Genomic DNA, 11,507 nt, shown 5'->3' on the forward strand with positions numbered 1-11,507 from the left:
AGGCGACACCTGCTTGGGCACAAATCGAAAGAGAACCAGTACAATTTCAAACGAGAATTAGTTGTTAGAGCATCGGACCACGGCCCGCACCCACTCAGCTCTAACTCCACCCTCACACTCACCACTCGACGCAAACCAGCTAACGTGCTGCAGCGGATAGCTGATGACTTTCGGAACGCAAAAATTTATAACCTGCTGGCCAGTGAAGATTTAGCTCAGATTTTAACAATAACGCTAGCCTTAATAATCGTCTTAATTACTCTGCTCATCGCTGTTATTTGCATAGCCAGGAGTAAGCAACGAAATCGCAGCACAGATGGCTATCAAATCGCCACCATGGCCTCAACGACCACTGCGATAGACCACTGCAACGTCAGTTACAAAAACGAACTGCTACAACAGTACAACAGCCACAACAACCACAGCAGCGATTGTGCTGCCAGGTCACTTCTCTTGCCTTATGAACCTCTCCACAGAAATGACCGCGACACTGACGGTGGTGATTTGGAAAAAAACTCATCATCTAACAAATCTTTCACAACAAAATTATTTCGATTTTCAACTGACAAAAGTAAGAAGAAACTACAAAAAAACAGAGCAAAATTAAAATGCAACAATTTTCATAAGAGTTACAACAGCCAGCCAAACATAAACAACAACAGTGTTAACAGCAACAGCAACCACCAAAACAACGACTTACTTTCAACATCGTCACTCTCAACATTCTCAACCACAACCCCCCAGCAGCACAACTACAACAACTACAACGTTGTCCCTTTTTACGCCACAGTCGACACAGAAAAATATAAAACGTTATCGCCTCAAGGCAGCCACTTGAGCCACACAACAGTCGCCACCACCAACGCCAACAACAAAAACAACCACCTCTTCCTCAACTTCGCAACGACAGACAAACGACGCGAATACTACCTACAACCAGCTTCCAACGACACTCCAGCGACGACGACATGCACCGCAAAAGCGCCAACAACAACTACAAAAGCTACACATCAGATTGAGTTGCCGTCAAAAACGATTGACATCAGTGGTTTGAATGATTACAACGTTACAAGCTTAACATCGCAAAAAGATTTTTATCAGCCTTTAGGTTAGTATAGCATGCGTGCGATAGTAATGTGTATATTTTTTTATTATTATTATTTTTATTTATTATTATTTTTATTATTATTTATTTATTTTGTTTGCTTATTTATATTTTTATTCATTCATTTATTTGTTATTCTTCATCTTTTAACTTTAACAGCGGCGATGATGATGATGATGACGATGATGGTAATGACGATGATATTGATGATAAAGAAGAAGATGAGGATGAGGATGATGATGATGATGATGATAAAGATGATGATGATGATAATTTTTACAACAACTTTTCAGTCCAATCTCCAATTCAGCCGACCGGCCAAAAATACACAAGAATCATGCGGGAACAACTATTGTGATGATGATGACGATAATGATGATGATGACAATGGTAATGATGATGATGATGGTGGTGATGGTGATGATTAGGATGTTGTAACTTCGTCAATTTTAAATGCGATGACGAAGACAAACTACGTTAACAATGATGTTAATAAAAATAATAGCAATAATAATAATTAGGAGAAAACAATAACAATAATAAAAACTGCAATAAAATATTAATAATTAATAATATTAATATTAAGAATAATAATTAATAATAATAATAACTTTGTTTTACATGAAGTATATAACAAGATTAAAATATCTTTTACATACTATCTCTTTCACTTTTTTCCTACTAACGGCCAAAACAAATTATACTACTACTATTAGTAGTAGCAGTAAATGTAGTAGCAGCAGCAACAACAGCAGCAGCAGCAATAGTAGTAGTAGTAGTAGTGGTGGTAGTAGTAGTAGTCGTAAAAGTAGTAGTAGTAGTAGTAGTGGTAAAAGTAGAAGTAGTAGTAGTTGTTGTTGTAGTAGTAGTGGTAGTAGTAGTGGTAGTAGTAGTAGTAGTAGTAGTGGTGAAAGTAGTAGTGGTAGTAGTAGTAGTAGTAGTAGTGGTGAAAGTAGTAGTAGTAGTAGTGGTAGTAGTAGTAGTAGTGATAGTAGTAGTGGTAATATTAGTAGTAGTAGTAGTGGTGGTAGTGGTAAAAGTAGTAGCAGCAGCGTCAACAAACATGCCACAAACAGCTGCAGCCCAACCCAAACATTAATAGATACGCTGTGATTGATGGCGGATTCGAAAACGCCGATGATGATGATGATGAATACGGCGGCGATTGTGGCGATGATGATGATGGTAATGATGATGATGAAAATGAGGAGGAAGATGATGCCGATGATGATGTTGTTTAACCTTATTACCCTTTCCTGTTGGGTGGAAACCAAAGATTCCAAATACTTCAAGTGATCTGCAAAAATTGAAAACACACTTACAAGTGTTGGAGGTTAGCGTTTAACATTTACTATTTTTAATCTTTTTTTTTCTCTGTTTTTCTCTTTCTCTGTTTTTCTGTTTTTCTTTCTTTTCTTTTAGATGAATTTATAATTATATACCATATTGATAATGTGATCAAATATAATTATTTGTTAATTTTTTGATAAATAATTTTTTATTTTCTGAAAAAATATAGATATATATATATACGTACAGACTGAGAATATAGGCGTATCTAACTGACCAAAGAATATATATAAATCATGGGTGATAATTGGCCTAGTGCGACGAACCATAGATAAATAATACTGCAGTTTGCTTAAAATTGCCCAGAATTACCGACATTATCCGATTTTATGTTCATGTTTCTTTGTTCTTTTTTGCTTTTTGTTTTTTTTTCTGCAATTTGCGATCTGGCTTTACGACGCCATTTTGTTTCATCATCATTATCATCTTCTCCATGGACATCATCATCATCATCGTCGTCAACAAAAATATCGTCATCATTTTCGATGGTAACGATTATGACGTCGCCATAATCGGCAAATACTTCGCGCCAAAAAAAGCATGTTACGGAATTTCCCATTGGGAAAATCCCATATTTTGTTGGTCGTAAATTTATTTATGACATCTATGCTTGCCCTGGTTCAGGCCTTTACATTGATTTATGTCATACATGACGCCTACAAAAACTGGTAACGACACGCACACACACGCACGCACACACGCACACAGGCACACACACACACAAATACACACCTACTCTCTTTCTATCTTTCTTTCTCTCCTTTTCTCTCTCTCTCTCTCTCTCTCTCTCTCTCTCTCTCTAATTTACACATAAAAATTATTTTAATGTTCATACTTACATGGAAATGAAAAACATGCATGCATAATTAAGTGGCATAAACACAACAACGACACTAACAACAACATAAGATACAACAACAACAACAACAACGACACCACCAACAACAACATAAGATACAACAACAACAACAACTACAACAACAACAACAACAACGCACATTAGCCAGGTAACAATAAGATAACACTAACAAATGAGAAATACATCTTCATAACCATTCAATACAACTGGCATTTTTAATAACAAAAGATAACAGCAACAACAAAAACATCAACAGTAACACCATTATCAACAACAAAATCATCAGCAGCACCAGCTGCAACAACAACAACGTCATCATCAGCACCACCAACAACATCAACAAAAAAACATCATCATCAACATCGACAACAACAACAGGCATTCAACAAATGTGAGCTTAAATGCAGCCTGACTAAACTAACATAGACAAATAAACATGCACAGAACAAAAACCAAAGACCATAGATAGATAGATAAATAAATAAACAAAATTATGAAGCGCATGACCGAGCGAACCGCTGATGATCATCATGATAATGATGGCGAACACGGTGGATGATGATGAAGAAGATAACGGTGACGGTGATGATGCTGTTGTTATTATAATTATTATTATTCCATCATTTTATTATTAATATTAATATTATTATTATTATTATGTATGACAAAACCATTTATTCAAATTAGCCCGGGGTAGGCAGACGCCTAGGAACTTTGCACAAGAGAATAATAATAACAGCAACTACTACTACTACTACTGCTACTGCTACTACTACTATTACTACTACTACCACTACTACTACTATTACTACTACTACTACCACTACTACTACTACTACTACTACTGTCGTTGTTGCTACTGCTACTATTACTAATACTACTATTACTTCTACTACTACTACTGCTGCTACTAGTCTTACTGCAGTTAGTTTGAATACTTCTGTGGCTACGACAGCCACCACTGCTACTACTACCACGACTGCTGTAATTGCATTTGCATCGTTATGCTTTTCCTTGGAATTTGTTTTAATCAGAGTGCACGTTTAGAAATCCATAAAAATGTAGAAGGCACTGCTGATTAAATTCTCAGATCCCCCAATTCAAATCCTTATAATTTTTTTTTTTCAAATGAGAGAATAAATATGAGTTGTTTTCTTCGTCGTCATCGTCACCATCTTAGTCATCATTATCATTGCTTTTATCCAGACAACTATAAAAATTCTATCCTTAAACAGACGTACCTATGTATGTTTGTCTGTCTGTATATCGGTTTGTATATTGGTGTGTGTATGTATGTATTTGTGTGTGTGTATGTATGTATGTATGTATGTTTGTTTGTTTGTATGTATGTATGTATACAAAAATACAAAGCAAATGTACTGTATATTTTATTACTGTTATACACTTTGGAGCGTGTGTGCCATGCAATTACAAATAGTGCCTATAATAAATATGCCCATTTTGTATATTTGCGTTTATTTGTCTGTGTGTTTGTTTGTTTGTTTGTTTGTGTATGTTTGTTTGTGTGTGTGTTTGTTTGTGTGTGTGTTATTGTTTGTTTATATGTGTGTATGGTTGTATGCTTGTTTGTGAATCTCCTTTTTTGTATTCTCATGATTATAGCTGAATGTGTAAGTGTGTTATTGTTCGTTTACACTCACATCAACAGACAGTTTGTATGTGCGTGTGAATGTGTGTGTATGTATGTGTTTGTAAATGTGTGTATGTGTGTGTGTGTATGTGTGTGTGTGTATGTGTGTGTGTGCTGTCATGTGCATGTTTTAGCGCATTAACTTCTAAGTTTCAGACTCTCTCAAATAAGAAAGTTGTGAAAGTGTGCGTGTGTGTGTGTGTGCGTGTGTGTATGTGTGTCTGTGAGTGTGTGTAGGTAGAGAGAGTCGAAGAAATTACCCGACGCCCAACGCAAACAACATAAACTTTCATCACACCTCGTTATTGTCTTCTTATTGTGTCCAGGACCTATGTGTTGTTGCTGGTTTGTTTATTGTTTGTTGGCTGGTTGGTTGGCTGGTTTGTATTTGTTTGTTTGTATGTATGTATGTATGTACGTACGTACGTATGTATGTATGTATGTATGTATGTATGTATGTATGTATGTATGTATGTATGTATGTATGTATGTATATATGTATGTATGTGTGTATGTTTGTATGTATGTATATATATATATATATATATTATATTATATGTATGTATGTAAGTATGTTCGTTTGTTTGTTGACTGTTGTATTTTTTTTAATATACAACAACAACAAAGAAACCAACTCGTTAAGAAACAAAACAACAAGATAATGTAACATAACTAATCCCTGCTAGCACCCAGCTTGAACTACGCACGACCAACTTTGATACAAAAATTGGTGGTAGAAGAAGTAGTAGTTGAAGTAGTTACTGCAGCAGTTGTAAGTAGTGGTAGTAATAGTAGCAGTAGTAGCAGCAGTAGTATTACAAAAATATCATCTAAAAAGCATCAGTGTGAAGAACCATGACTTAACCAATGAAGGAAAGAAATAGAGAAAATAAGAGATGAAAACGAGATAAAGAGAGAGAGAGAGAGAGAGAGAGAGAGAGAGAAGGAAGAGAGAGACAACAAAAAAAAGAGAGAAGAAAAGAAAGAGAGAGAAGAATTGGCAGAGGAAGAGTAAGTAGTTTCTTGTAATAAGAACGAGTGATAGTACATATTTGTGTGGTTAGGAAGACTAAGGCAATGTGAACACGCGATGTCAAAGTTGAGGCTTGTGTCTGTTGGTGTGTGTGTCTGTGTCTGTTGGTGTGTGTGTCTGTGTCTGTTGGTGTGTGTGTCTGTGTTTGTTTGTTTGTGTGATTGAGTGTATTGGTGTGCTCTCAACACCAACACTACCACCACCATCATCATCATCATTATTATCATTACCACGATACATCAGTTATCACACATCTGCTCTCAGCAAACAAACAGCTGCAGTTTCAAAAAATTTTCGTGAATTTTTTTTTATTTGAAAGTTACCAAAGAAAAATAAATTGAAAAATAGATACAACAATAAAAACATACACGTCAAATAAAACCAACAAGATGGCTTTTTTCGTTCTGAAAAAACTGGTAAAAAAACTGGTAAAAACTAAATACTCAACAAAAACAAAATATAAACCAAAAAAAACATAAACAAAACATAGACAAAAAATTAAAACAAAACAAAAACATAAAAAATAATTAGAAAATCTAGAAGACGAAAAGTAACCAAAACGAATGCTAAAGACAAAAACGAAAAATCTTTCGAAAAAAATTCTTAAAAAAAAACTGAAAAAAACCAGTGTGAATAAAATTGATAACGATAATACTGCAGTATCGAATTAATATCGAATTGTATCGGATTGAATCGGAATAGGAAATAATTTTACTTGAATAAAACGAATGCAAAAGACAGAGACTATATTTCTACCCACCAAAAACACTATGTGTGTGTGCGTGTTTATATAGATATGTGTTTTATTAATATTAGTAGTTGTTGTAGTAGTCGCAACAGCAGCAGTAGTTTTTGTAGTAGTAGTGGTAGTTGTAGCAGTAATAGTAGTAGTAATAGTAGTAGTAGTAGTAGTAGTAGTAGTAGTTTTGTTATTATTATTCTTTGAGCGGGGATGGTTGTAGCAGTGGTAACGATTGGTTTGTTTATTTTAACATTAAGAGCATTTTCTACGTTTTTAAAATTTTTTTTGCGTGAATAAGAAAAAAAAATCGTCTTTTTATGTAGAAATTATTCAATTTATTTTGTTAATATCACAATTTATTCATTTTTCTTCTTTCTTTGTTTTTTTCTTTCTCGTGCCTTATCCTTTCAGGACATTGGCGACCATCGACTTTCACAAAACCTGATCTTTAACACTGTAAGAGTTGAAATGTGAAGATATTCAACAAGTGACACAAGGACTTCACGAGTGTTATTCATTGTTGACCGTGATCTCTTCTCCCAGCAATCTTTCCAGTAGTTGTTAGATTTTCCATTCTTTCCTTCCGCATGATGTGACTAAAAAACTTTAACTGCACCAATCGCATTATCTGTAGTAGTTTCCTCTTTTCATAACCGGACCGTTTTAATACATCCTCATTCGAAGTATGAGGGGTCCAACTAATTTTTATAATTCTTCTCAAAAACCACATCTCAGCAGCGTTATTCTTTTTCTCCACTTCTTTATAAATTGTCCAGGACTCAGAGCCGTAAGTTAGAACAGGAAAAATGTAACACCCTGACAGTTTTAATTTTGTTGGTATTCTGATTTTACTGTTGGTGGGGATGTTCTTCATTTTAGAATATGCACCTTTCGCCTTAGTTATCCTTCGTTTGATATTCATGTCACATTTACAACCTGAAGTAATCAGGCTTTCGAAATTTATTCATTATTCATCATAATTTATTAAAATAAATATTGTAGTTAGTTATTAATATTGTTATACCCGCAGAAAATTGGAAGACTAATTCATGCCTATGTAGTCTTTCTGTATGTATAATATTTAAAATTTGTTTGTTTGTTTGTATCTTTGTTTACGCGTTTGTATGTTTGCATAATTGTATACATGTTTGTATGTTGGCATGTTTGTATATATGTTTGCCAACTGAGAGCTAAACGTTAAAAATGTTGAGAGAGTGAAAGATTGAAGAAAAAACCGAATGAACGAATGAAGTATACAACATAAAATGATACAAATCGTATATGATAGATTATTAATAAGAAATAATAATAATAATACAAAATTAATAATAATCATAATAATCATGATATTTTTTTGTTATTCTTATTATTTTTCCTTTTTTCGACAAAGAATGCTTCGAATGTTTCTCCCCTTTGAGGCATAATTTGTTGCAGAGTCTGAAGATGAAGATGATGACGACAACGATGATAATTATTGTTATTATTATTGTTATTATTATTATTATTAATATTAGCAGAAGTAGCAGTAATAGTAGTAGTAATTGTAGTTGTAGTAGTAGTAATTGTAGTAGTAGTAGTAGTAGCAGCAGCAGTAGTAGTAGTCGTTTTTGTAGTGGTAGTATAAAGGTAAAAAAACATTTAGAGAAAAACTATGTAGACAGACAAACAAAGATAAATTTAAACAAACAAACAAACAAGTGTACAAACAAACAAACAAACAAGTATGCAAACATTCAGTCCAACAAAAACGCTAAAGTACAAATTAATAAACATACAATCATACAGAAAGAACTAATGCAGAATATCGTTCTGATATAATGTTAATAATAAACGCTCATTCACTCAAACTAAAAATACAATCTACATAACGTGATTACAACAATCACTCACAAACAACACACACACATACACGCACACACACATATACACGCACAAATACATACACACACATATATACATAATTTTCTAAGGCATTTGCATTCTTTTCTTGCATTGCTCTCTGCCTAATTCATGTATGTATAGTTTATACGTGTATGTATGGGTGAGTGTGTGTTTGTATGTTTGTATGTTTGTATGTATGTATGTATGTATGTATGTATGTATGTATGTATGTATGTATGTATGTATGCATGTATGTATGTATGTATGTATGTATGTATGTATGTATGTATGTATGTATGTATGCATGTATGTATGTATGTATGTATGTACGTATGTATGCATGTATGTATGTATGTATGTATGTATGTATGTATGTATGCATGCACGTATGTATGTACCTTTGCTGCTGCTGTTGATGATGTTGGTGTTGTTTTGTTGTTGTTGTTGCACGATAACCTAAGCTGCTTAGACAACTTTTTTGCTTTCATTCTATAGCAAATTCCATCATCATCGTCATCATCATCGTCCTCATCGTCTTCATCTTCGTAACATCATTTTCGAACTTGTTATCACAGTTCTGCATTGTTGTATGTTATATAGTTGGCTTAATTGTTTGGAATGATGTTTCTATTACGTTTTTATTTCTTTATACCATTTTTGTTAACATCGTCGCCATTGCTACCTTTCTACATCTCTACATATCCATATTAATCCTTCACATCTTCATCGTCATCATCAATTTTAACCCCACCACCATCTTCTTCTTCGTCTTCTTCTTTTTCTTCTTCCTCCTCTCCTGGATGCAGCAGCAAATAAGTTGTATGTATGTAAGTACTAAGTTATAGTGATGTATGTCTGTGTATATGTATGTGTGCGTGTGCATGTGTGTATAAATGTATGTATAGGCGTATGTTTAGGTATGTATTTATTGTATATACTACAACACAAGTCTAGATGGAATAAAATTGAAAATATATGCGTATTGTATAGTATATGAATATATTATACTAATTTTATTCAATATTTATGTATGTATATGTGAATGTATCTATATGTGTATTTATGTATGTGTGTGTATGTATACTCATATATATGTATGTACGTACGTGTGTGTTTTCGTGTGCATGTAAGGCGTGTTTGTAGTTAAGTTATAGATCGCAGCTTAAATGTTAGTTTGGGTAAAATTTTCCTGCTAGTACTCCAGAGAGATTCGTTCGTTTAACAGGTTTGTGTTGGTTTTCTCTCTCACTCTCTCTCTCTCTTTCTCATTTTAATTCATTTAATTTTTTTAATTTTTAATAAATTAATAGTTTTTAAGTTGATTTTATCTGGTTTTTGTTGTTGTTTGATTCGGCCGAAGGTAAGAGTCGATTTGGAACGCCATTTGGAAGGTGCTAAGTTAAGTTTGCTTGCTGGCTGGGAGTGCAGTAGTTAGGAATACATGATATGAAGATACAGGCATACTTCCACAAACTATGAGTTAAAATGATTAATAACTTTATAAATTTTTTGCAATATTTTGGATGGAAATTAACGTAAATGAAGGTTTTCATAGAAATCAAAATATGTTAATTAGTATCTCCGAATGAAAAACTACTTGAAAAGTAGAAAGTATTTTTAGAATATCACCTCACTTTTCAGTACATATTACTGATTTTGCTACAGTTTGTATGTGTTTGTATGTGTGTAAGTGTATGTTTGTATGTGTGTGTATGTGTACGTGTGTGTTTTTATTTTGTATTATGGATCAAGATTTTGTAAAAGTTGATAGAGTGTCGGGGTTCTTTCTTTTTAATTTGTTTGTTAATTCTGATGTATTCGCTGACTGTTCTGCCAATTTTTTATATATTTTTTTAAAACAATTATTGAGAAAAATGTTTGTTTAAGATATCGTTCAAGGTATCATTGAAGATATCGTTTAAAGTATCATTTAAAGTGTCATTTCGGGTATCATTTAAAGTATCAATTAGGGTATCATTTAAGGTATCATTTAGATATCTATTCATGGTTTGGCTGATTCTAAGATTTTTAATTTATCAGTTTTGGTAGGTTAGTTTGTGTAAAATTAGCGTTGGAAGATCCTCGAAGTTTTTATTTGAATTATTTTTTCGTATGTTGCTTCAATTAATTAATGTGTATGTATATTCATGAGATAATTAATTAATTAATTAATTAATTAATTAAATTATTTATTTATTTATGTTGTACAGACATCGTTGATAATAACATCCACAACTAGATTAACCCCAAGAGAAATAGAATTTTTTTTTGAAATATTAAAAAACTTCAAACCTTGAAAAGATGTCAAACGAAACTGTCGTTAAACGAACGGTCAAAAGGTCTGCCTGTGTTTTGTATATTTTTTTGTATGTTTGTTTATACGTTTCTGTATGGTTGTATGTTTTTTTGTATGTTTATGTTAGTTTGTATATGTATGTATGTTTATTTTCATGTGTATGTATGTGTTTGTATGTATGTGCTTGTATGGACTTCAGTTTGGATGGTAGTGTAAAATGTTTACGTACTGAATTGATATTTTCATTCATCATCATCATCGTTATCATCATCACCATCATCATCATCTTCTTCTTTTTCTTCTTCTTCTTCTTCATCTTCATTATCATCATCGTCGTCGTCATCATCATCGTCAAATTCAAAATAAAAAAGAGCCTTAATTGAGGAGCAGTTTCATTTCAAAAGAGTTCCGAACGGAATAATTTACTTTCCCGCCAAATTTTATTCTCGCCATTGTTATTTTGGTTATCGTCGTCATCATCATCATCATCGTCGTCGTCATCATCATCATCATCGTCGTCATAATCATCATCGTCGTCGTTTACAACATTTACAACAACAACAACAACTTCCCACCAGCAACAACATCAA

General features: G+C 33.1%; 1 protein-coding gene across 1 annotated transcript in view; it reads left to right on the forward strand.

Annotated features, from left to right (window-relative positions):
* The first annotated feature begins 9,794 nt into the window (after nt 1–9,794).
* Nucleotides 9,795–11,507, forward strand: part of HELRODRAFT_184995 (hypothetical protein) — a 14,122-nt gene continuing 12,409 nt past the window's right edge. The window contains exons 1-2 of the mRNA XM_009021643.1: nt 9,795–9,846; nt 10,832–10,960. Coding sequence (XP_009019891.1) covers nt 10,923–10,960 — 38 coding nt within the window. The 5' untranslated portion in view covers nt 9,795–9,846; nt 10,832–10,922. The remainder of the gene's footprint in view (nt 9,847–10,831; nt 10,961–11,507) is intronic.

Source organism: Helobdella robusta (assembly GCF_000326865.2).
Source record: "Helobdella robusta unplaced genomic scaffold HELROscaffold_3, whole genome shotgun sequence".
Lineage (NCBI taxonomy): Eukaryota > Metazoa > Annelida > Clitellata > Rhynchobdellida > Glossiphoniidae > Helobdella > Helobdella robusta.